At 53.0% G+C, this 26870-nt stretch overlaps 1 protein-coding gene across 1 annotated transcript; it reads right to left on the reverse strand.

Annotated features, from left to right (window-relative positions):
* Positions 1-347: 347 nt before the first annotated feature.
* Positions 348-24957, reverse strand: TCF25 (transcription factor 25). Its single transcript, XM_065416357.1, has 18 exons — positions 24799-24957; positions 23644-23823; positions 22095-22169; positions 20398-20522; positions 17935-18000; positions 16290-16372; positions 15582-15712; positions 12840-12939; positions 11100-11193; positions 10282-10374; positions 8940-9045; positions 8358-8517; positions 6843-6930; positions 6068-6226; positions 3693-3783; positions 2928-3007; positions 2179-2251; positions 348-595 (listed from the first exon to the last, which is right to left on the reverse strand). Exons 1-18 carry the CDS (start codon positions 24955-24957, stop codon positions 434-436), a joined length of 2025 nt encoding a protein of 674 aa, XP_065272429.1. The 3' UTR covers positions 348-433.
* Between the last annotated feature and the right edge of the window lie 1913 nt (positions 24958-26870).

Consider the following 26870-nt stretch of genomic DNA (forward strand, 5'->3'; position numbering starts at 1 on the left):
TGGGGCCAGTCGTTGCCCTGAGCACTTGCCAGCTGCGGAAGAGGGCGGCAGCAATCGAGGGTCCCGGGAATCTTACCCATCAAGGCCTGTGTGTGGCATGGAAGGCAGGCAGGAGGGAGGGGACAGTAGCTTGGCTGCTAGTGCTGCATTAGACTCAGTGCGGTTTCGACTCGGCGTTCGCCCCTGCAAAGCAGTGTCCCGAGAGGACTCCAGCTCCAGCAGGCTGGAAGTTATGGAGAGACTAAAAAGGGCTTTTTAAATCCAGGACAAACCTGTGCCCATCCATCCCTCAGCTGAGCCCTTTTATCCATGGCCAAAGCAGCAGGACGTCAAGGACCCGGCCTCCCTGCTCTGCGTGACTCTTTATTACAGTGCCCCCCCAATCAGGAACATAATTACACAGCGCGGTGTGGGGACGGGGCTTGGTCTGGTTTCAGTCCCAGTCCGCGTCTCCGTCGGGGTTTTCGTCTCGCGGAGGCTCCTGGAACTGGATATTCGCCAGCATGTCCCGCATGGCTGCCATTAGCCTATTCACACCCTGGTTTAGATCCTGCCCAGCTCCAGCCTCTTCATCTCCATCTTGTCTGACCTCCCCCTGCAACACAGCGCAAGGCACGTAGTGAGAACAGGGAGATTGAGAGCCCCCAGCGCTGAACTGCTCAAAGCGGATTGGCCTTTAACCCCACAAGAATCGGGGCATTCAGATTTCAGGCTGCCCTGGGGTAGAAGCTCAGTGAATGACTTGCACTATGAGTCAATCATCTCAGATGTGCACTTGACCCCTGAGCAGCTTTGGAGAGTGTCAGAATTTTAGACCACTCAGGGAAAGCAAGCATGGTCAAAGCACAGGCCTGTGAATCAGGAGATGTGACCTCTATTTCTGAATGACAAGTCAGTTCCCCTCTCTGTGCCTCAGTTTCCCCCATCTGAGCAAGAGGGAGGACAAATGTTGTGAGCTTTGCTGTATAATGGTTATGAAGCACTGAGGAAGCACTAGAAAGTCACAAGGTATTACATGCGTCTGACGAAGTGGGTATTCACCCACGAAAGCTTATGCTCCAATACATCTGTTAGTCTATAAGGTGCCACAGGACTCTGTCGCTTTTTACAGATCCAGACTAACACGGCTACCCCTCTGCTACAAGGTATTACAGCAACTGCTATAGTTAAGGGAGCAAAACTGGTTATTATGAACTCACTTTCACGCTCCAAACATTCCAAAACATGGTGCAAAATTCCTTCCGCTGGTTTAATTACACGGTGGTTAAAAAAAGGACAGTTCAGCTTCAGAAAAGGAGCTGTTGTCTACCCCCAACTGCAGGGGACTAATTGATATGGTGGAACTCAAACACCCAGCCTGGCCTATGAATAGTTACCACCGAGCCTGGTCTCTGCTAGTTTTTAATATAAAAAGCATCTGAAAGCACAGGAGCGAGCGTGCAGTTACGTTTTGTCGTAAGCTCAGCACTGAAATCTGGATGCAGCATCCATGCGTAAGAAGCTAGTTACAGCTATTCACACGCTCCGCCAGCAAAGCGGTAAGATCTATACGCTGAACAGTTCTGGATTTCGCTTCAAAAACCCAAGCAATTCTATAGAATTAGTGCCGCTTGCAGTTAAAATTTCAACACCAACAGAGACTTGGCCTCCTTGTTTCTCGGATGAGATGGTAGTTATGCTGCTAACATGCCTGCTGCTGTGGCACCCAGCTTTCCTGGTGAATGGAAGCAGCCTGTCTTGAAATGATTCTCTTCACCAGCCGCAGGGATGAGAATGCTCGGACGCACTGACGGAAAGGAAGATTCCCACACACGTTCTGCATGCAAACAGCCCTTACAAAGGGCGAGAACCCGAACTGCTGCCTTCAGATTTAATTGACTGACACAAGCCATTAAATGTAGCTGTTCCAGGATACATGGGATGAAAAGGCTTTTTGCAACTGAGGAAGACAAGTCTTTTCCCAGGTCAAAATCCTCCCCGTGTTTGTATCTGAGAACCCCGGCTGGACTACATTCTGAAAGGGTGTGTTTAACTGTGGTAGTTACACATGCAACCTCCAGCTTACGGCGCAATGGGTTGCTTGCATGCACAACACAACACTGGGTAGGAAGGTTCGGTGTGGAATTCCATACACATGCTAGTACATGTGTGCAGCAGTTACAGATTCATTTAACATACCTGTAAGGTAAAATTTGGCAACAATGATCGAAAGAAGAGAGATAAAGTGCTTTCATTGGATGGATGAGTCGTCCTGGAAAAGAAAAACCCAAACAATCCCATTCAGTGAAACGAAGGACATTTGTATTTGACTCTCCCACGCTCATCCCAGCCTTGCATGAAGACCCCCCAGCGCCTGGACAAGCTCACGTTGTTCTTTAGCAATGCACAGCTTTGCGTAAGCCCAGCGCCAGGTTGGGGTAGGGTTACCTGAAGCAAGATGCTGAGATTCACCTTTGTTTGGATTCTATCACCCCCAGGTTAGCGAGTCTCTACTCGAGGCAGGAGCATTTCCACAGGGATGCAGGCTGTGGTCAGATTTCTGCACAACTTTGCAACGTGCAGGATACAAAACAGCCAGCCGTCATGGCGTCTATCCCAAACCCCACCCGGAGGGGAGCCTTGCCACATTCAGAGAGGTTGATGCAAAGTGACATTTTGAAGCAGTGGCCTCTGCAGACTGTCTCAGATGGTGACCCACAGTCAGCTACCACCCCACAAAAGTGGCAAGACACAACCCCTGTCTGTACGGTTCATACACCTCATTGAGCGCTGTAAGTCAAATGGTTCGACTGTTCTCAGATGGAGGAAGATTTAACACCAAGCCCTGAGAATGTTTCATTAGCGTCCATCCCGCTGTGTGGCTGGGCACTTGTGAAAGCAAACAGCTGAGCTATGCAGACAGGCATGAATCCGAAGTGGAGAAGTACCTTTCTGGTCTTGTATAGGAAGTGATGGAGTCCAAGGGAGGTAGGGGGTCAAACCCTATTACGGGCTGGGATGTCACTTCCTTCAAAAAGAGAGACAAAAATCAGACCCCATGTCAGAACACTGCTAACTTCTCATGCCTGCTGTCTAATGGAGCAACAGTGTCCCACGGCAGGGGCAGAGAATGCACACAACTGACCTAGGACAATAAGTCCCTGCTGGTACATAGCCCCATGTAGCATTAAGACAATCACAGCAGCCTTGTCATGGCCCCAGTTGTCCCTAGGCATAGCAGGACAAGTCTGGTTAGTGTCCCGGGACACCACGTGCTGCTGTATCCTGGATGGTACCTTAGTAACAGATTAAAGAAATACCCACATGACCAAACACTCGCAGCCACCGTTGCACACCCTATTCCCAGCCCTGGGACGAGGCACTCTGAGGGAACACACACAATGCCTTGGTACAACGGACCGAGGCGTTTCCGCTGCTAGTCGTTTGTGACACTATTAAGCCTGGGACCTATTTTTGGCTGGGCTTTCCCCCTCGCCTGCTGCAGCACTCTGCCTGGCCCCAGAACGCCCAGCTACCAGAGGAGGGGTTCTCTGTGGGGGCCCCAAAGGCAGTGAAGCAGAGACGTACAGGAGACCAAAGGGGGAGGTGCTACGTCAGTCTCCGTCCAAGAGCCCCACTGGGCTTGGTGTGACCTGGCCGGGGGGGCCGTGAAGCACGTGCGACACCAGACACAATGCCCCATTTTTACTCACCAGGGGCAGTGCTGCTGTGGCTTCTTTCAGCTCCGAGAGAATCACATGGCGAGAGATGTTTCTGGGGGCGCTCTGGTACCGCACCTTGCGCCTAAGGGCGGACAGGGAGCGGTGTCACTGACGCACACCACGATGCACTACGGCACTGACAAGGTTTGCATTCCCTGGTGGCAGCCGCAGCTTCATCCCAGTCTCCTACGGGATGTGCCGTGCCAATCAGCCCCTCCCTCGCCTGGCAGTCAGTGGCTGCCCGTGTGCCGGTGAGAGCGGCCATACCGCCCGGGTGGTGCTCTCCAGGGCCCACCACACCAAGGGAGCCAAGCGGCCTCAAAGGAATGCTGCTGAGATGCCCAACAGCCCCAGCCCCCCGCCCCCCCCCCCACTGCATTCCACGGACCTGGCAAGCCAATCCCTACTTCAAAGTGCTCACCCCACCCACGCCTCGCCCGTCTCTGCCTCCCAAGTCATTCTGTGAGGAGCACATCCCTGCCCTGAGCAGTGTGACAAGGTCAGAGCTCCCCCCAGCTGGCCTGGTCATTCTCTGCCAAGGAGGGAGCGGCCTACACAGACAGACTTTGCTAGCAGGAAATCCGCCTGCTTCTCAGGTTCATTGCAAGGCCCTGCTGACAGCCAGGCCAGAGTCAGAGCGAGGAAAGCAAAGAACGGGACCTTCTACTGGGCCACAGATATAGCGATTCTCAAACTGTGGGTTGGGACCCCATTTTAATGGGATTGCCAGGGCTGGCTTAGACTTGCTGAGGCCAGGGGCCAAAGCCCAAGGACTTCAGCCCTGGGCAGCAGGGCTCAGGTTACAGGCCCCCGGCCTGGGGCTGAAGCCCTTGGGCTTTGGCCACCCTGTCCAGAGCGATGGGGGTTGGGCTTTGGTCCCCTGACACGGGGCACTGGGGCTTGGGCGGGCTCAGGCTTCGGTTCCCCCTCCTGGGGTCGTGTAGTAATTTTTGTTGTCACGGTGCAATGAAGTTTGAGAACCCCTGACTTGCAGCTCACCTCCACGCTGGCCCCATCTCACTAAGACTTCACCTTCCTGGCCCCAAAGCTTCTCCCACCAGTGGAAGCAACTGCAGAAGCAACTGAGCCAAGAGCATAAAATGGGGCCATCCCTCCCCCAGACCCAGAACAGCAGGGGAGATGGCCCCACCCCTGCCACCCCTGGAGGGCGCTAGGACCCAGGCGGTGTTCCCCTCTGCCTTCACTTCTCTTTCCCTTCAGTTGACCCCTCTAATTAACCCCACAAAAATCAGGGATCCTAGAGGCCATCGACTGCTCACTCCGCCTGCACAGACCCCTTCCTGCCCCCTGGTCTGTCTGGGGTTTGTAGGTTGCAGACTCTTCAGGGCAGGGACTGGCTGCTCGTGTTTGTCCAGCATCTCGGACAATGGGGCCCCTTTCTTAGTTGGCCACAGGCACCACTGTAATAAGCACGTTTAATAACACCAGTGCAATGCAGCCTTTGTTTGTCCAACCAGATGTACAGCCATCAGCTCTGGAGCAGTGCGCTTCCAGCGCGATGACACGCAGCTGCCTACAGGCCAATGCTGGGACACTGGGGGTCCAGACACATCTGTACAGCTCAAAGGGTTTACACATGCTACCCCTAACGGGGGGGATTTCCTCTTTGGTAAAGGGTGCTTTAACCCGTAGTGGTATGTGGTGGCTGGGAAGCAGCCCAGGGAACCCCGATGGGACAGAGAAACGAGCCATTCTGTGGCGTGCAGGCTGTAACTTGTAATGACACTGGGCAGCTCACTGCATACACGGTACAAGAGTAGCATGACAGCACTGGGCTCGTCAACGCCAGGAGCCCAGTCTCACTGTCGAGACAGACGAGGGACAAGGTAAGTCCCACTCATTCTGCAAACAAGGCACAATCTAGCCTGAAACTGCTGCAGGCAAGTGGGAACCACAGCTGCGAGGGAGAGAGAAGCCATGAGACCAAGGCATGGGTGGGGGGGTCAGTGAAAGGGGAAGAGAACTAACTGTGGGAGGCCAAGAGGTGGAGGAGGACATGCCTGAACCCAGAACGGCAGCCTCCTTGGCTATCGGCAGTTTGGCACAGAACTCCTCCACAGCTCAGAGGCAAGTTCCCAGGGGCACAGGGACAGCACCTCCAGCACCTTATCCCTGGCGTGGTTAGATCCAGACTGATTGTGCAGTGCAGTTCTACATGCCAGACTGCACGCAGCATTCTGGGCCTGGCCGGGGAATGCCTGGGATAGGGTCCAAGACCAACAAGGCTCTTTTATCTAGCTCTAGATCCCCCCTCATCAGAGCATCTCGGTGCCTCCATCTCTAACATCGAAGGTTCTAGGTTATCTGGTACGGAAGAGCGGTCGGCCTCAGCCAACTGTACTCACTTCTGTGCAAATTCCTCCACCACTGGCTCACTCGTGTCCACCCTCCGTAACACTTCATGGACATTGGTTTCCAGCCACGCCATGATGGCAGGGTCCTTCCACAGGGAGTGGGTCCTTCCTACGTACAGGGAGACCAGCTGGTTCAACGCAGGAGGCTGGCTGTGGGACATAGAGCGTTATAACACAGCAGGCACTGCTCACCCCAGCCCACACCGAGGCCTGTCTCAGACTCTCACGCTGAACAACGAGCTGCAATCTCCTGTGTTTGCTATTTGCACCAGCCTCCACCAGCTTATTGTGTCTCCAACGACTGAGTGCTGTTCCCAAAACAGCCTGGACAGGGAGAGGGTGAGAAAGTGCCCCACCTTTCCCTGAGATCCAGGCAGTCAGATGATCACAGGGCACAGAACCCCCCAAGCCAGACAAGGACCGGGAGGAGACAGCCTGCCCAGGTCACATGCACACACTAGCGTCTGCTGCAGCAGGGACAGACACTTGCAAGGCCCAAGATGAACCTATCGCCTACCTATATTAAGCTGGGGGTTTCTACTGGGCATTATCTATCTGGGTTCTCCTATGGGTCCCCATCAGCCTGCTACCCAAGTGCCTCCCATGAGCAAACAGCCCTCTCTTCCCCTCCCACTCCCTGCTGGGACAAACAATTCTCCTCTCCTCAGTTCCTGGAAATGCAGACCGCAGAACGAGCGGAGAAACCCGCCAGCGCTGCAAGGCGAAGCTTTGATTCCTTCTGTTGAAAAGCTTGGGCAGCTCTTACCTTATCTGAGCTTGGAGTCCAAAAAAAGAATGTGAAGCGACCCTGGAGTCTGGCTGCACGCTACAGTGATCCAGCAACGGCATGAGAACTACAAGAGAAAATCAGTGACACCTTCAGCATAGACAGGGACTGCCAGAGCTCCAGGTCACCAGTGCCAGTGGCTGCAAAGAGCTAGAACTGGGACAAAGGCCAGCTGGGGAGAGCAGGTGCTTTCCTAGAATCAGGCCACGTCTACACTACAGGGGAAAGCCGATCTAAGCTGCGCAATCTGAGTTACATTAGTAACGTAACTCAAGTTGACGTAGCTTAGATCTGCTTACCACGAACGATCTGCAGTCGATTTAGTGGGTCTTCACTAGACCCGCTAAATAGACCGCTGATGCATCGATCGCCATGAGTCCATCCCCCCCCCCCCCCCCCCCCGTAAGTGTAGACAAGGCCTCAAGCACCAGACACATAGGAAGAGGACGATTTCCAACTTTATGGTCGAAGATTTTGTTGCACATTTTATTATATTTAACGGACAGCAGAAATAGGACCTTTGTTCACATAGCATGCTACATCTGCTACATAAAACGTTTAAAGTTTTTTTTTTTAAATCACCATCCAGAGCTTTGCATAAGCATTTAATAAAATGCCAAAAGGAACAAGGTACAATGTCGTGAAATTAACACTGCTAGCCTTTGAACTTGAATACAGGTTTTATTTTCATCCTCATGACCAGCAGCAGAAAGGATGGGTTATAGCAAGAGTCAACACAAACTGGACCCCTTTGTTCAGGGAGAGCAGATCTAAGCTACGTCAGTTCTGGCAATCTACGTCCCCTCCTGGCCCAGAGGCGCTACATGGCTCGTCTCTGGAACAGAAGCATCAGCAGGATGAAAGTGACAGTGATAGGAGCCACATACAGAGCATCTAAAGCGTAATGGTGCCTCGGAGGGAGAGCGGAGATAAACAGCAGACAGTAAATCTGCTCAATCTGCTCTGCTCGGATCAAAGCATCTTCCTGTGATGACTCAGAATCTGTGCCCCTGCCCCCAACCTGTGCGCATGTGATGTGTATGTTTATACATGGGGGAGAGGCACCGAGCGCTGTGCAAGCTAGGAGGGGAATAGCATAGAGGTAGGGAGAAGACATGGACAGTTACTGACCTCGTTCTAACGTATTGAAGGCTGAGGGTGCCAAATATTGCCCATAAAGTTCTACAGTCTTTGACTAGCCCCACTGCCATATGATGCATGTGGCATAAGGCCACGTTCCCCATCAGTTGGGAGTCACCACTTCCACAGACTAAAGGCCTAACATGCAGCACTCCACCTCAAGCTGAGCGACTGGGCTGCCCTGCATCTTGAGACCTAGCATCTGAGAGCCACATCTCTGTCCTGAGAAGGGGCAGTGCCATCTGCTCCATTATAGGAATACGAAATCTGCCTTCAGTCACCGAGAATTTGGCCATTGTTTTTGTGGATAAATCCTAAACCAAACATGCTGGGGCTGTTTGCCACCACACTTACCGCTCGGGAACATGATCAGCGCGTGCTGGAGAAGGTGGGCAGCTCTCTCCCGTGCCTGGCTTAGCTCCGCTTCCGAGAGCTCTTCCTGCTGGCTCAGAAGGAAATACGCCAGCGGAACCGAGAAGGCAAAGTTTGGGAGCTGGGACAAGTTCCGGTGACCCTGAAGACGAAAGACAGATTTCCCAAGCAATGAGAACATTGGTGCTAGTCTCAAGACTGCTAGGCTACACTCCTGTGGGTGCCACTTCTCACTGCGTAACTTCTGGAGAATTACTTCCCATTCTGTGCCTCAGTGTGCACATCTGTACAATGGACAAAGTGATACCAAACTCACACAATTTCTTATACAGCACTCAAAACCCCCGGTGCAGGAGAGCCAAGCCTGGTATCTTATGGTCCATTCCAGTCGGTGTCTGCAGTTCTGGTACAAGCAGCCTGGCCCTCGCCCCCCATGGTGCAGCTGCCCTCCCTTCTCAGCCCAGCGCTCACAGACACAGGTCACTGAAGGGTGTGGAGCCCCAGGAATCTGCTCTTGTCCAGTTCCCACTTGCCTCCCACCAGGGGAGCCTGCTGCCAACTCACCTCCCACTCTTGGAACATGCGTGTCAGGAAGGAGTATTCTCTAGCTCGGAGCGACAGCAAATCAATTAGCAGCAGCACACATAGCGGGTCATTCTCCGGATCAAGGCTAGGAGAGGGGGAAGGGACGAACAAGAAGAGCAGCATTACAAAAGCTCACAGTAGAGTTACTCGCTCGAAATCCGACCAGACTGCTGGGTTAAGACTCAACCCGCTAGCCCCCCAAACTGGTCACGGTTTGTGGGATGGCGCCGATGAGGGAAGGACAATCACTGCCACATGGCAGGACGATAAGGCCACTCAGACAAGGCAGCGTCTAGCCAGGGCTGGGAAGCACAGGGCCAGGCAAATACAGAATAAGTCTATGGGCCTAGAGGGGGACAGAGGGATCCTGCCCAAAAGGGAGTCCAAGCTGCCTGCAGTGAAAGTACAGGTACAGAGCACAATTTTCCTGTCAATGCTAAAGGTGAGGTGTAAACTGCTCTGCTCTAGCTCTGTGTTTCTCAGCGACCGGTCTGTGGACCAGCCCCAGTCCTGAGATCTCCCTGACACAGTTTAGGAAGGCAGCAAGCCGGTCCCTGGTATCAAAAAGATTGAGAAACACTGAACTAGTTCAACTCCAGCTATTGCACCTGAAGCAGGAAGTAATTCAGGGAAATTCTATGCCCCGTTATGCAGGTCAGCCTAGACAATCACAAAGGTCCCTTCTGGCCTCAGAAGCTATGGAATAGTCAAGTGTGCCGATTGTCCCAGAGTCCAGAGACAGCCCGGGCAGCCGGCAGAGTCAGACCCAACACTGATCTCTGGTTCCTGGACCTCGCAACGCCCTGCGCACTGCATGGGGGTGATGTGCACTTTCCCTGGAACCCCACTGCTCACGGCCAGGAGGCCGAGCACTCAGTCAGAGCAGACTGGTAACCAGACTCATGTGTAGCCCATTGGGACGACAGGTCCCGGTGTGCAAAGCTCCATCTTGATCTGATCAGCCAGGCCACCGGGCGGAACATCAGCCACGGCCTGCACTGAACTCCCTGGCCATGCCTGGGCTACCCAGTATCCCTCCATCTTGTCAAAAGCAGCAGCAGAGCAGTGAGGCAGAAGAAATTCCTGTCTGCCCAATGGAACCGCTCAGGCTCTGTCTACACCAGGGCCTTTGGGCATTGATGGACTTGCAATGGTGGGAAATTTTGCCAAGCCTGGTGCAGACAAGGCCCATGCGGTGTTCAGAACCTGCACTCTATGGCAACCAGAAATCTCAGCTCCAGCCCAATGGGGATGCCGTATGGATTCTGCACACTCTCCCTCAAGGGAACCCAAACTAGAAGGACCCAGCACCGCTCTTTACCTCAGGATAAGTTTGCAGAACTCCAGGGCTGTACGGGGACAGCCTCTCTTCTCCAGGAAGATCATGTGTTTGAAGAGAGACAGGTAGAAAGCTCTGCAAAGGCCAAAGCAGAAACACGTTGAAAAATACACGGGCAGAAAAGAACCACATCACCCTGCTCCTTCTGAAAAGGGGAAACACGGGGCCTGAACCCGGCTGCCCGGGATGCCAAGGGCAGATCTATGTATCTGGTTCTAGCGCAGGAATGTGGACAGCCAGGTCCTGACTCCTCTTTCCAGGAACTGGTCCATGTCTCCGTCTCGAGTTCCTGGTTTGTACTGAACGGGATGAGCTGGGGGATCCTAACTCAGGCTGTCCTCCCCAGGAAGACACTTTAGCGTGTGGATGTTACAGAGCTGGGGCCAGGGGATCTGGAAGACAGGAGAGGGAGTCAGGGATTCTATTCCAATTTGACTGCACAGGCTTACAACAGACATGCATCTCAGCCACAGCCGCTGCCACAAGCTCCTCATGGCTTTCAAGTTACAGATGGGGGCGAACTGCAGGGGTGGGTGGGTGCTAATGTCAGAGTTGGAGAAGCACCTGAATTGTGACCAAAAGAAGTTTGACATCAAGTTGGAACTGGCAGCATGAGCAAATTCAAGGTACTGAGGGGCAAGCAGCTTCTGCACCCGTCTGCTGTTTCCTGCCCAGTTGCAGAAGCTGGGGCTCGGATTAGCTGGACATTGAATGAGGGTGAACAGCTCACTCAGAACCACCTCTAGGCTGAATCTCATTTCCCCATCCCAACACCATGCACAGAAGAGGGAGGTCCCCACCTGTTCTCAGGTCTCCGGTAATCAAGCCTGCAGGTTCCACTGGTGAGACTGAACACAGGGTGAAACGCACACTCCAGACTGTACAGCGCTCGCTCTGCACACAACACAAGCATTATTAGGGGCACGGCCACACCTCACCCCCACTTCCCAATCTGACAGTCAAATCCAGCCCCCCGGACACCACTGACAAATGGCTGCTTGGGGCCTACAGCCCACGGACCACGCTGTCTGCGTTTCCTAGCAAGGGCCATGGCCACACCAATGACTAGTCTGGCAGTCTCAGCAGAGACCCAAAGGCTGAGGGAGCCCAGTTACTTAAGCGGAACACGCCCTCCTGGCTGGATCTGTGCTGTACAGAGGACTGTGGGCAAGCCACCTTTCCCCAGTTCTATGTTTTGGGTAATAGGATTTTGAACAAAAATTCATCAGGAGGCGGCCTGGGCTCAAGGATGAACCAGCTGCACAGCTATCTTGGGATTCAAACCCACAGATTCTGTTCTAGCCTGTGGGGCCTGGCATCGCCTCCATCCGATACCTTCCAATCGGCAGCAACCCAGTGCTGGTTTCCTGGCACTGCCCCGGCTCGCCAGCAACTCCGTCGTTATCTGCACGTGTCTGGCTCTGCGGATCACACCCAGCACTCTTTTCCACGAGGCTGAGACTCAAGCATCCCAGGACCAGGCGGAGTCCCCGGCCTGCTCTCAGCGGCACACATGGACCTTGAGTTATTGCCCCTTTCTGAGGTTCGGTTTTATTGGCAACAGGACACCAGCGCAGAGAACTCAGTATAAGCTGCCTCCCAGAGCTTCCCGTCTAAGAGCTCCTCTGTCCTCGCTGGACCTGCCTACCAGCATGACTCAGCAGTGACCCTGAATCCCACGGCAGGGTCTCGGTACACTGACCCCTGCATTCCTAACGAAGGGCTTAGAACTGGCACCGTTACACTCCAGAAACGTGCTTCCCAGGGCTCAACCCATACAGGTCCACTAGCTTCAAGCCAGAATCCAGGGGCTTTGCTGGACCCTCTGACCTTTCAACAGCTACATTTCCCATCCTGTGAAAATCACAATCCAGCCTCCTCAGAGCTTTCTGGAGGGGCTGGTCCCCCTTTGCCCTCTGCCATCCTCAAAGGTCTCACGTCTGGCCAAACCCTGCTCCTCCGACTGACCAGCACCCACCAAACTGCAACCACCTGGGATGTGACTGAGTGACAGGCTGGTGTGCTGTAGGTTCACATCCCGGCTTGCCGCACACTAACTAGTCATGTAGACAAGCCCTATGGGGGGTTGAAGAGTCAGCTTCTAATGAGAAATGGTAATTACACTGCAGAGCTCAAATGCTATTTCCTACACTGTGTTCTTCCTATACAACTTCTAGCAGCGGGGGCTGAGCAGTTGTCCTCTGTCACACTGGGATAGGGCAAGATGCCCAGTGAATGTGGGGAACTAGCTGGATGGTGCATGGCTGAGTACTCATGGTGCTCACCTACTCTTTGGAAAGAGCTGTATGAGTTAGGAGACATGGAGAGACTGGCAGTCACAACTCCAGAGAGAAAAACTGGAGAGCCACAATCTTGCCTACCTTGGCATAAGTAACCAAAGCACAGACATCATAAGGAAATGTAGAGCCCCTCTCTCTCAGCTGCTGCGGCGCTAACCATGAGGACTGCCAAGGCACTCGGCAGTGCAGACCCACACCACCTACCCACTGGCACACTTGTTCCTCACTCCCAGTTCTCACCTACAAGATCTCGGGCCATCTCCTGATCCTCCTGCATTCGACACACCTCACTGAGCTGCAGCAGCGAGTCCACATGGTACGGGTTCATCTGGAGCAAAAGCTACAGGCAGACAGGAGAAGTGGGCTGGGTTGGATTAAGTGTTTACACAACACGCTGCTTCTATGTGCATTGGACCTTGGGAGTCATACACTGCGAGGGCGGCAGGATGGCAAACACTGTGCAGTGACTTGGGAACCAGAAAATTAATCTTATGGAGGGGTCAGTGAGGCTCAGCTGGTTGCACGCCCGCCTCCAGGTTTGAAGGTAATGGGATCAGATCCCAGGCCCTCACATGGCACTCAGTACTGATACTACAGAGTAGGGTTGGGGTAGCCCCTTCAGACAGCACATAAAACCCGTGTCCATCTGTGGGAGATGCCACTCTGCTTTTCACAAAGGGGGAAAACGCCTAGTGTTCTGCCCAGTGTTCCCACCTCGGTAGGATGTGAATGGTCAAGGCTGCATGAATTAGTGTTGGGCACATAACGGCTGCAGCATTCGCCTAGACGCCCCTTACACACTCCTTGTTTTGACCTCTCAGTGTTCTAGGTACTCACATGGTCCATAGTTTCCATAGTAACAGAGTGCCCAGTGTCAATCCAATGGGAGAAATTGCTCCGATCACTAAATATTTAAAGGGTTCTCCCATGAAACCCAGTTACTCCACTGCTGAGAACTGAAAAGTTTCACTATGAATAGGACCTACACAAACAATGTTTTTTCTATGGGATCAGGTTAGATGCGGTGCCTAAGACTCTGCAGGCATCACAAATGTCACAGGTAAACAGAGATATTTTGGCCTTATGAACCACCCCAGTCCTGTTAAATTTCACCTTGAGTCAGCTGAAAAGATGGAAGAGAAGAAAGCGGTAGGAAAGATACCTACCGTCCAGACTCTAAAACGGCACTGACCAATTGGGGGGTAGAGGCCTAGAACATGTTACATGGCAGGCCAACATGGCTCTGCACTGCTACATGGGAGACCCAGATTTGATCACTGGTAAATGGTGCAAGGCACTTCCTCCCTCGGCGTGCTCAACTTGAAAGCAAGAAGCCCAGACTTCTTGCTCTCAAGTTGAGCACGCCGAGGGAGGAAGTGCCTTGCACCATTTACCAGTGATCCTGGGGGCTGGTTAATAAGCAGAGTTGTTAAGCTCAGGAGAACAGCAATTATGATCAGAGGATGGGAAAGGGAAGGGGGATGAAAACGAGGATCCATTAGGGAATCAGAAGGAACCTTATTTATTAGACAATGGCCCCTTCAAAAAAAGTCTCTTAAACGCATACATTTGTGCTCCTTTAGGGCAGGGGTTTCAGAGAAAACATGTTTCAATTATACTGCACACGGGCCCAGAACAATTCCACTGTAATCTCGTTACTGTGTGCTATAAATGGCACTATCCGCTTTAATTAGCTTGGACACACTCAATAAAACTTCAATGCAGGAACTGTTCTGCTAACATACCAGGAGAAGGCTACACATTTTTTTTTCCATACAATTTAGTTTATAAACAAAATAGCTGTTATTTTAGACCCTGCCCTTAAAGGTCACTTTCCACTATGCAGTATTTTTGACTTTCCCAGCTGAAGAGTGAAGACAATAGAGCTTTATTCGGGAGGTCTGTTCTCAATGGCTACCTAGAATGAATCCTCCATGCAGAGCCATCCACTGTCTTAATCACAGGGCCTCAACTCTGCCCAGGGACATGCTGGCAACTTGCCAGGAGCCCCCAGCCCACACCTCCTCTGCATGACCCGGATCAGCTAGCAGCAGAGCTGTGGTCCAGGGAGATTACACAACTCACCAAGTAATACTCCATCTTGAGCAGGGGTGGGCAAACTACAGCCCGCGGGCCACATCCGACCCGCCAGCCGATTTAATCCGGCCCTCAAGCTCCCGGAAGCAGCGGCATGTTCCCCCTCCGGCTCCTCCTATGCGTAGGGGCAGCCAAGGGGCTCCGCATGCTGCCCCCGCCCCAAGCACCGCCCCCACAGCTCCCATTCACCAGGAACTGCGGCCAATGGGAGCTGCAGGGGCGGTGCCTGCAGACGGGGCAGCGTGCAGAGCCACCTGGCCGTGCCTCCGCATAGGAGCCGGAGGGGGGACATGCCGCTGCTTCCGGGAACTGCTTGAGGTAAGCGCTGCCTGGAGCCTGCACTCCTGAGCCCCTCCTCCAGCCCTGATCCCCCTCCCAGCCTCCAAACCCTTCAGTCCCAGCCTGGAGCAACATCCTACATCCCAAACCCCTCATCCCCAGCCCCAGCCCCACCCCAGAGCCCTCACTCCCCCCGCACTCCAACACCCTGCCCCAGCCCGGAGCCCCCTCCCACACCCTGAACTCCTCATTTCTGGCCCCACCCCAGAGCCCGCACCCCCAGCCAGAGCCCGCACCCCCTCCTGCACCCCAACTCCCAATTTCGTGAGCATTCATGGCCCGCCATACAATTTCCATACCCAGATGTGGCCCTCAGGCCAAAAGGTTTGCCCACCCCGATCTTGAGCCAAGCTGCTGGCACACAGGAGGCTACGTGTCCCAGCCTACGGTGCCAAGCTGCTTAGCTCAATAAAACGAAGGCTGGGACCTGTAGTCATCACGTCACACATCCACAATTATGGTAACAGGGTGCAGGTGGCCCTGGAGTTCCACCGGCTGCACCTGGCCTGGTGGCTACGCTCTGGGCGTCCCTGTTTTATGACATACCACGATATTGTTTGGGTCCAGAGACTCCACTGCATCCAGGAACCTGAACTGCACTTGCTGGTACTCTCGATGGTGCTCAAACGTGAAGTGCTGGACTCCTCTTCTTGTCTCCAGCAGCCTCATGGCAATGCCTAGGGGTGCACATGGACAGCCATTACTCCCTCAGGAAGAGAGAGGCAGCTTCTGCCAGCCAGCAGGAATGAGCTCTTCTTACTGCCCGCGCAGAGCTGGTAGCACTGGGGTGAAGAAAGCCTATTCACATCACTGGGGCCACAAGAGGACTGTTTTCAGGCTAGCTATGCATTCAGAGCTCATCGAGGTGATTTACCCCTTAAGGCAAATGCTTCCAAGTTCTTCCCCCCACCACCTCAAAAACCCCAGCAGCCTGGCCCCCTGGGTATGCCTCTGATCAGCCAGCATGGCCATCCACGGGAAGACACTTGAGAGCCCTCGGAGGCCTCTTTGCAGTGGAGGAGGGGCAAGCCCCAGCACTGACACACAGCGCTGTTTGCTCTAGCAGCGGAGGGGAGCGTGGCCTTGGCGGCTCATACAACAGGCTGCACTCTGCACACTAACTAGGCTCTAGTAACGGCCACGCAGGCGGACACGGGAAGTGGAGGCACGTTCCAAACAGAGGGTTGGAACTCTGTGCTCCCATGGACTAGGCAGAGAGACCGACAGTTCACCCGAGGGCGGGGAAGAACTCGCCTGTTTTGCTGTAGCGTGGCCAGGTGTTCTTGGGAGCAGTCAGCCATGTGCTGCGAACGTATGGACGCTGCCTCTGCCGTGGCCTGTGGGAACCAAACACTACATCATAGCTTCTATTTACTGGGCCAAAGCTAAGCATGGGGATGGGAAGCAGATGATAGCTCTCTAGCGCTTGGATTTGGGACAAAGAGATCCAACATCTCATCTGACTGCAGCACTAGGAAATTAATCAAATCCCTCCACAGTCTCCCCCTTGCCCAGGTGTTTTTTGCTGTAATTTTATCAAGTTAAACATTCTCGGGTGCCCCTTCGAGGCTCTGCATGGCTGCCCGCCAGCTTCCACCTAGGCTTTGGCCTGTCAGCCTCTCCGCTCCATTGATTCCCTTCCCCAGCTCCCACTTTTTGTAAATTTTTCTCCTGCCCCTGGAATAGTTTCCCACTCCCAGTTCACAGAACCATCCCCTGATTGTCAGTCCAATCCAACCTTCTCCCCAGGACCCATGCAGTGGGTCTCAAACTCCTGGCTGGACTCACAAGATGTTTATAGGATCAGTGATAAGGAGGAGCTAAGAAACCCTGGCTACCTTTCCAGGAACACAGCCAATCCTCTACACTTGGAAACGTCTCCCTCTTCCCTTGCACTTGTCACCTCTGCTCTGCCTTCAAATTCCTTCTTAATGAGCATCCATCTTCCACAGAGCCTCTCAGAGATGGCCTCTCCCGCTATCACCACCATCGCTTTGAACTTGCGCTCCTACTGTACTGCATATGTCTCAACCAGAGGGCAAGCTCTTTGAAGCAGGGGTATCAGCTTCTCATTTGCAGGGACAGTGCCCAACACATTGCAAATAAATAACGAGACCTGCACAAGTACAGCACACGCACTGGACAGCTTCCCTGGGTCTACAGCACACGAGTGGATCTGAGAGCAGCTGCAGGGACTGGGCCACTCAGACCCCACCCCACAAAATTGCAGAGATTCTACAGCGGCAAGAACTGATCAAGAAAAATTAAAGGAATAACAAGAAAAATGTGAGGGCCCCATAATGACACAGAACAGTGACAGTGCTTTAGAAGTGCAGGTAACAGTAACAGGGGGAGGAGAAGTATCAGAGGGGTAGCCGTGTTAGTCTGGATCTGTAAAAAGCAACAGAGAGTCCTGTGGCACCTTTAAGACTAACAGATGTATTGGAGCATAAGCTTTCATGGGTGAATACCCACTTTGTCGGATGCATGTGACATGTGACATGCATCCGAGGAAGTGGGCATTCACCCACGAAAGCTTATGCTCCAATGCATCTGTTAGTCTTAAAGGTGCCACAGGACACTCTGTTGCTTTTTACAGGGGGAGGAGAGTCATGGAACAAAACCAAGGATGTGGTGTGAATCTGGATGAAGTCTTGCCTTCCTCCACACAAACATCTAGTGCTTCACTTTTTAAAAAAATGATTATTTCTGCCACCCCCGGGGTCACTTGTAAGTGAGGAGCCCTGGAATGGGGCTATAAACAATATGCCTGTGGGCACTCTCTCTAGGCTGCCCGTCTAGGAGAAGGGTTGGAGGTACAGTCTGTGGTACCAGTGGACATGGAGAGAGACTGACCCATGCTTTGAAAATATAGTTAATATTGCAACTCTGGTCTCACCTCTGATCGCCAAGAACAGCCCGAGCCCCAAAGTACCTCTTCAGCTCAGTCTCTGGATTCAAGTTTCTGGAAAATGTAAGATACAGGTGAGGAAAACCACCAAGAATTAATCCCAGAGCAAGCTTTTCTGAAGCGGCGTTCACCCATTTGACCAATACTGAAGTCGCCTGTTTTCAAACTCCTGCACTGATGCCCAGATCAGGGATCTGACACCCCAAAGCTAGAAACCATGCGAGGATGTTTCAAGATTCAGATTCAACCAGTTATTCTACAGGGATCGTAGCCACATTTCAAAGACTATGTTCAGTCATGGAATAATACTGCTGCCCTTTCGAGGGCAATTGGTGTAATTAGTCTAAACTTTAGACTAATTTAGGCTCTATAAAGCATCAACAGAGAACCCTCTGTTCCGGGCTGCTTTATGGATACTTATGCTTGATCCTAAATAGAAAAACAAAGGACCCCAGTTTCCAAATTGTGTACACACTTTGGAATTAATTGATGGAAACAGGTATCTATCAGACCTGGAGAACAAGTCCTCTATCCACACAGCAGATTCTGCATAGGCAAGCGACCCCATTGCCTGGAAGAGACACGTGACACAGCAGTGCACGCCTGAGTCAAATTACAAATTCTATCACGTTGTGTGTGTGGAAATGCTCGACACTGACTGCACCACCCTGGACACACCCAAAACCAACCCACGGTCCTGCATTCCAGCCAGCTCCCTGCCCAGGAAAGGTGTGACACACCGGGCTGACGGACTAATATTAACAACCATCCAGGCTACAATCTGGGGCCAACAACTTGATCGTCTGTCCATGACTGGCCCATCCCCATTTCTACACAGCGGGTCATGGGAGAGGGGCCAGCACCTGGTGGGTCTGTAGCTTCTCAGCCTGAGCACATGGCTCAGAGGGGCCCTATTTAAGCACAGGGTACTTCTGCTCTGCAGGGCGCTGACTCACAAGGGTGAGCTCAGACCAGTGGAGGGGCATCGTAGGACTTTCATTGTTTTCCTAGATCTGTAACTCAAGTGTTTTAAGGGTGAAGTCACTGCAGCTACGAAATTCCCTGGGTAACCTATGCTGTCCTCCAAGTGATTCAACTCAAAGCCAAGGGCGCCCACAGGTCGGGGGAACTCTGAAGGAGTGTCAGTGATTGGGGGGCTCAGCAGGTCTCAGACACTGGGTTCAGGCTCTAGAGAGGCTGGGTAATAGCACCCCATGTCTCGAAGACGGGGGTCAGACAAGAGGTCGGAAGCTGGGAGCACGCCCGATGGTCCCAGGGCTAGAAACAGTGACTAGATTCCACTGACCCAGCTGGCTTGGAAGCACATGGGATCCAGTGATTGGATCCACCCACAACACGCTGGCGACTGTACAGTGGGGTACGGCCAGGTTGAGACAGGACCCCTCTAGTATCTGTGGCCATTTCGTTCCTCGGCTTTCTGTTGAGATCAGCGGGTGAGCCAGTTTGGTGGTGGTCACATGTGGACAATTTATATTTATTTATTTATTTATAATATCAGGGTTGGAAGGGACCTCAGGAGGTCATCTAGTCCAACCCCCTGCTCAAAACAGGACCAATCCCCAGACAGATTTTTACCCCAGTTCCCTAAATGGCCCCCTCAAGGATTGAACTCACAACCCTGGGTTTAGCAGGCCAATGCTCAAACCACTGAGCTATCCCTCCCCCCATGGTTTCATATGACAGCCCACTGGAATCCTCCATTTTCTCCAGAATGCTGTCAATGTCACTGCTGGTGGTATTAGCTCTGTGAGGCCATGACGGTACCATACAGGCCCATGCAGAGGATGGACCATGCTGTGCTTGGCACTGAGGCTATGTCTACGCTGCACTTTCATCAGTAAAACTTTTGTTGCTCAGCAGTGTGAAAAAAACACCCCTCTGACCGACAAAAGCTTTACTGATGAAAAGCGCCGGTGTGGACAAAGTTACTGCCCCTCGCTGGGGATGGTTTTAGTGTGTCATGGGAGAGCTCTCTCCTGCCAAGAGTGGCTACACTGCGCGCCTTACAGCAGCAAGGCTTTAGCGGCACAGCTGGCCGCTGTAAGCTGCACTGTGTAGATGTAGCCTGAGTGTTGTTGGAATGGGGAAGATTATAACCTGTCTGGATGCAGCTGCAAGGTATAAATTATCTGCCCAGTTTAATTTGGTTTTGGTGCTTTACCCTGCAAGGCTGCAGCAGCTCTTCAGAACACCAAAAGCATTACCAATAACTCAGCCTTTCAACTGAAGCAAAGGTGGTCAGATTAGGAGCTGCCCTCAGTTACCAATGCAGCAGCACCTTTTCAGCATGGTCCCAACTCAAAGCCAGAGAAAGCACTTTACAGCAAGCCTCCCAAAGCTCCCTTGGGACAGGACTTCCCTACACGCTCAAAGACCTCAGAGCAACGAGCAAAGAAGGCTCCCTCAGAGACAGGCAGCGATGCACATTACCTGTGCTCTACGTAGAGCAGAGGCCGACTGTCTGCGATTACACCACTCTTGGTTTCATATGACAGCCCACTGGAATCCTCCATTTTCTCCAGAATGCTGTCAATGTCTTCCAGGTCATCGTCTTCCTTAAGGCACCATGCAAAGACATCACAACCATTAAAGGATCGGTCTCACCCCAGCTCGCACGAGAACAGATCACTCCTGCCTTTCTGTACGAAGTCCCATTCTGGGCTGGCTGCTCGTCCCCACTTGCCTTGCTGTTCGTCCATTACACGATGACTCATGCTATTTTCTCCATCATTAGCCTTTGACTCAAGACTGGCTGCGGTGCTAAAACAAGTGCTCTAACTCAGTCACAAGTGATTGGGTTCAGGGCAGGAGTCACTGGGGGAGATTCTCTGGCCTGTGCTGTGCAGGTCAGACTGGATGATCAGAATGGTCCCTTCTGGCCTTAGTGTTTACAAGTCTGAGTTTGTACTTTTAACCCTTGGCTGTCCCCTCCCTGGTGATTTTATTTCCATGTTCTATATTTGTCTGATTTAGATCAGTGGTCTCCAAAGTGGGGTGCGCAAGAGGATCCTTGCGGGTGCGCGGCAGGACAAGCGCTTTTTTTTTCTTCGTCCGAGCAGCTTTTTTTTTTTTGCTTCGACAATAATGGTAGAGACGGCACAGCAGGGGGTGTGTGCTCAAAATTTTTTTACTGATAGGAATGCGAGATCAAAAAAGTTTGGAGACCACTGGTTTAGATGATAAGCTCTTGGGTGATGCAACTATAGGCGTTTTTTAAACTCGAAAGCACCATGACAAGTTACAGTGCTACGTAAATACTGACCACTAACAACAGTCAGCCCTCAGTGCCTGTGTCAGACAGGAACACTGTCTTCCCCCCGAAGTACCGCGTACTGCACGGATCACAGCCAGTCCCTTGATGTCAATTACACAATGGATTGGACACACCTGGGACAGGGCTCCTGATTCCGCTCAGAGCAAAGCCTACACACTTCCTTAGGAGGAGATAGTTTAGTCAGACTCAAAATCTGTGCCCTTCCCCCACCCCAGCCACACACACATTCACAGCTGCATGGACAGGACACTTGACAAGGACAAGTCCAAAACCCACTTGCTGCCACTATACTCAGCACCAGCCACCGCTCTTGGTGGCGCTTTTGCTACTAGAAGTCAAACTGGCATCAATACAGTGATGGTAACGTGCCACTATGCAGGGGATGATGCCCAGGCCTGGCAAGGCGAGAGGACAGCACACCAGTGCTGCTCTCAAGTGAGCCCTCTTGCCAGTGACTGGAACCCTGGCAGCTAGAGAGAGCAGCGTCTAGCCCTGCCTAGCAGGAAGAGTAACTGTTATGCAGGGCCTGGGAGGATATGGGAAAGAATAAAGGGAGGGGCACAAAAAGCAAGATCCCAGAGGATCCCCCCACACCACAAAAGTCATTAAGATGAAAGATGCTGGTTTGAAGGTTCCAGCTTTAATAACCTGCAGCTGAGCTCTGAGGACATGAATGCAGGCTATGAAATAGGAATCACAGCCTCCAAATAAGTAAGTGCAACATACTACGTAGCACTTTCTGTGCATGGATCTCAAAGCACTTCACAAAGGTGGGTGACCGCTGGTGGGGGTCTCCCGAGCCTGGAGAGAAGGAAGAGGGTGGGGCTAAATCCCAGATCTGAGGCAGACATACCGGAGTCTCGCCAGCTGCAGTTCTCTTGTTCTTCCGTTTCTTTTTTTTCTTCCGTGGCTTGTTAGTTGATACAGGCTATGGAGATAAATGCAACAGGCGCCAGTGAGTGCATGGGAGGGAGGCAGCAAGGAAGGTGGAGGTGGCATTTCCAACAGGAACACAAGCTGCCATGGGCTTGGCCTAGGAAAGAGCCATTTCTGTCACACTTGAAACAAGGAACAAGATTAGGGAAGGGTGAGGGCAAGAGGTCACAAAACGCTTCAACCATCGATTCCCAGCCTTAAGGGGTTAAATGCAAACCGCAGTATTCTCACACCAGTGTCTGGGACTGATTATTCAATACAAGGAACATTTTAGTTTCTTCAGGATTGGAGGAAGTTGTTTTAACCTCCCTTTGCTCCCCCAAGTCTCAGTGGTAACTAATGTTTCTTTTGTTTATTCTTTCCTTTTACCGGGGAATCCCAAAAATCACTCATTACCACAGAAACATACAGCTGCCTGAAAACATCACAGGTGATACAGGCTCTCCACTGTGTCTAGGTACAACTCCTTAGGCACGTGGTGCTACCTAGTCTTATCCAACAAGGCAGACAGGTGTACTCTTTTCCCAGGGGAGACAGAGCTAAAACTCATTCCCGGGATTACTGGCTCCACACAGATATTGCATCTGGTGATGGATCCACAGCTTAGGCAGCGCTCCACAACCACCACCTCTGAGATGATACGTAGTTTTTGCAATTTGGAACTAACTTAACTAACTTGCCCCTTCTCTTATGAGCTTCCCCCCCAGCATACAACAGTGAGCCTGTTTTCCATCTTCGACCCTGACCCTGTTAATCCTCCTCACTGTTTTTAAACTAAGACCAAAAATAAAAAACCCCAACAACAAAGCACTACTGTCAAGCCCCCCAAAACCCAGTATTTAACCTGCATTCCCTTGTACCTGTTTGAAATCTTCATGTAATTCTGCGTACGTGCATCTTCAAAGCAAATGCTTCACTGTACTTTGTTAAGACAACAGACCCGTCCTTATAAGCAACCCAACAACTAATTCAGGTGTCCAATGGAGGGGAAAAGGACAATAATTTCTATTTCAAACTACCAGGGATTTTTTCCCCTTTCATACATTTTGCATGAATTTAGTGCTCATGAAAATATAGGACTAGTAAGAATGGCACAAGCCACTTCCCACAGGTAACTGCTACAGTAACTTTCTCTTCACAGCTGATCACCATATCCTGATCCAGGTATTCCACTGCCCTCCCAACAGACCGCTCTACCCGGGCACCTCACTCCCAACACAGCAATGCCCTGCCGTCCCAACCCTAGACCTCACACCGTCAGTCAGGCCCAGGTACGCAGTGCTTTGGGGAGGTGGACAAATGGCATCTCAGTTGTAACCAGTCATTTTCACTTGTTTGAATTCTGGTCCCCAGAGGTCACAGACTGATGCACTAACCCAGTAAGGTAGAGCTACCGATGCCAGTATGAAGAGGGAGTAAGAACTCTCTTCACGTGGGTGTGGATATTGTTGAACATTCCCAGGTACCTGCAGTTTGGTCACTGTCTGGTCCTGTTGTTGAGTGTCTTCTCCAGCTCTCTGCCCATCGTTCTCTGGCTTGCCAGTTTCAGCTTCTTCATTGTTCCCTGTGCCATCTTGCTCATTCAGTCTGGACTCTGCTCTCTCCTCTTTGGATCCTAGATCATCCTCCAATTCTTCATTGGTTATCTGTGCAGACAGGGGTACAAGGTTCAGGAATCTGGGGAGAACGGCAGGATGGATACTTGGCTGAGTCTGCACTGCCTTGGCTCCCACCAGCACAAAGCTGCACCCCAGGAGCAGGGATCTGTATTTTACTCACATTTACAGAAAGAGAGAGAAAAACCCTGCCAGCGTGACAGGAGCTAAAGTTGGCCATTCAGCAGAAGCCTACAAGAAACTTGACAGCAGTTTGGCTGCTGGTGTGCTGAAATCAGAGCCTGTCATGCTCACCAAGGTTGTCTCCTTGTTTCCTTACTCCCTGTCTGCCTGTCCATGTGTTCTCTTGTCTCATCCAGGAGCCACTGTTTTGTTCTCTATTTGTACAGCACCTGGCGCAATGGGGACCTGGACCAGAACTGGGGCTCCCAGGTGACACCACCATGTGAATGAGGAGAGAAGCAAGGCTCAGCCTGGATAGCTGTATGCCCACCGGGGGGGTGGGGAGGATTGGAAGATACTGGCCCGGCTGCACTTCTAGGCTGGTACCTGGACGCTGGCACCGCTCACTTGTCCTGAGTGAACACGGGCGGGCCAGGGGCCGGCAGGGCCGGCAGCACAAGCTCTCACAGCCCGACCCCCTGACTCGCTCACTGCCAGAGGGATGGGGGGGATCCGGCCACCCGGCCCATCCCCTGCCAGCAAAGGGCCGAGGAGCCCCGCTGGGGCAGCCCGAGAGCTGGAGACAGCCACGGAGTGGGGCCTGGCCTCCATTACATCCCCCACCCCCCTCGCTGGGCCCGCCGGTGCCCCCGCCCCCCACACCGGGGCAGCTCCGGGCTAACGGCGGCAGCTTGTGGCATTACAGCCCGGCCCGGCTCCTCGCCCGGGGCAAGAGGCACTGCTAGGACCCCCAGCGCTTCCACCGGCCCCGCCCGGCCCTGGTCCTTCCATCAGACGCGCCCCCCTGCCCGGTCCTTCCACCAGCCCGGCCCGGCTCCTCACCAGCTCGTACAGGTTGCTGACCCCGGCCCGCTCCGTCCCCCTCCTGCCGCGGCCCGGCTCCTCCCCCGCCCCCTCGGGGCCCAGCCGCAGCCCCCCCGGCTCCAGGGGCTCCTGGCCCCGCTGCTCCCCCCGCAGCCTCCGCAGGGCCCGCCGCGACATGGAGCCCGCCTCGGCCCCTCCTCTCTGCTGCGCCTGCGCGACAGGCGACGAGCGCGACTCCGCGGCCGAACGGAACAGTGGCCCTGCGCGCATGCGCTGCTCTCCGTTCGGCCACCTGTGTCACGCTCCGTCCTCAGGCGTGAACGGCGTGAGATAAGTTGCAGCGGGACCCAGCTGAGTCCCACGCGCCCCCTAGAGGCAGCCAGGGGCGGATCTCACTTCGCATCACAACAGGAGCCCCCCGACCCTGCTGAGCTCTGGGGCCGGCTGCAGCGAGCCCCTCCCTGGCCAGAGCCACAGCTACCTGGGAGTCCCCCATCTGCCTCCGGGGGGAGCCCCTGCTCTGTGGGGAGGGGGCAGGAAGAGGCCCGCCACAGGGCGCTGCTGCCGACCCTCTGCCAACCCAGGTGTTTGTGTAAGGAAGTAGAGACAAGGAATGGGCACAATATTGGCATCACACGCTGTGTGCCGCCAGGCCCGGGTAGGGTGACCAGACAGCAAGTGTGAACAATCGGGACAGGGGTGGGGGTAATAGGAGCCTATGTAAAAAAAAGCCCCAAATATCAGGACTGTCCCTATAAACTGGGGACATCTGGTCACCTTGGGCCCGGCCCGTCTGAGGTAACCTCATGCTCTTCAGGCCATGCTGGCTAAGCACTTGCCTGCCGGAAGGAATTGAAATCCCCCATGACTCTCGGCACGTCCAGGAGCGAAGGAGAGACGCAGGTACCTGTCTGTCTAGTGCTTATACGTAAACCAGGTGGTGGCATGTCGGGGCAGGAGGTGACTGCTGCAGAAGCCATGCAGCACAGACCCTCCCCCCTTCTACCCCTCCCCACTTCTCGATTTAAGTAAGTGGTTCAGGGTAAGGACTATCGATTCCAGGTACAGAGCCGAGCACAATGCGGTGTCATTCATGGCTGGGCCTTAGGCACTACCATAAAAACATGATTCTAGTCATAATAATGTGCTCTTCTCTTATTGCCTCATTCCCAGGCCCCTCCACTCCAGCCCTGAACACCCACTTCTCCCATAGACATCTCTGTGCTGCCTCTTCTGCCTGGAGCACGCTGCCTGACCTCATCCCCAGCAGCGCCATCCTCCTGTTTAACTCCCACCTCCACAGGATCCACTTCTGCCAGGATGCCCACAAGCCAAGTGCTGCTAGCCAGGCTGTAGGGCACGTGGGCAGCGCTGGTAGGAGGGGGAAAAGCTCTGACGTGCTTTGGAACCAAAATGTCAAGGTCACTGTTAGCCCATGGGACCATCTCTCCTCATCCTCCCTCCCTGCTACCCTCAATTTGTTTTCGTTTGTTGCATCTTGTTTCCACTTAGATTGTAAACGTATGGGGCAGGGACCAGGTCTTCCTGTTTGTGCAGCACTCAGCAGTGGGGCCCTGATCCCATTAAGGCCTCAGCACGGCTGCAGTGCAGTCACAGTAATTGTCTGGGGTGCTCCCCTGCCTGGGGCGGAATGGCCACTGGGGGCCCTACCTATGGCACGTACCCATGTACATTGGCCAAACCGGACAGTCTCTACGTAAAAGAATAAATGGACACAAATCAGTCAAGAATTATAACATTCAAAAACCAGTCGGAGAACACTTCACCCTCCCTGGTCACTCAATTACAGACCGAAAAGTCACAATTATTCAACAAAAAAACTTCAAAAACAGACTCCAATGAGAAACTACAGAACTAGAATTAATTTGCAAACTGGACATCATTAAATTAGGCTTGAATAAAGACTGGGAGTGGATGAGTCATTACACAAACTAAAAACTATTTCCCCATGTTAATTTTCCCCCTACTGTTACTCACACCTTCTTGTCAACTGTTTGAAATGGACCATCCGGATTATCACTACAAAATTTTTTTTTCTCCTGCTAATAGCCCACCTTAATCAATTAATC

This window comes from Emys orbicularis, chromosome 14, assembly GCF_028017835.1.
Source record: "Emys orbicularis isolate rEmyOrb1 chromosome 14, rEmyOrb1.hap1, whole genome shotgun sequence".
Taxonomy (NCBI): domain Eukaryota; kingdom Metazoa; phylum Chordata; order Testudines; family Emydidae; genus Emys; species Emys orbicularis.

Excerpts from the sequence above, each read along its gene's own strand:
- TCF25 (XM_065416357.1), bottom strand. The coding sequence starts at position 24,957 with ATGTCGCGGCGGGCCCTGCGGAGGCTGCGGGGGGAGCAGCGGGGCCAG. Across the intron at positions 15,713-16,289 it reads GCCACGCTACAGCAAAACAG|GCATTGCCATGAGGCTGCTG; the intron begins GCGAGTTCTTCC and ends GTGCACCCCTAG. Across the intron at positions 6,227-6,842 it reads GGACTCCAAGCTCAGATAAG|CCAGCCTCCTGCGTTGAACC; the intron begins GTAAGAGCTGCC and ends TATGTCCCACAG.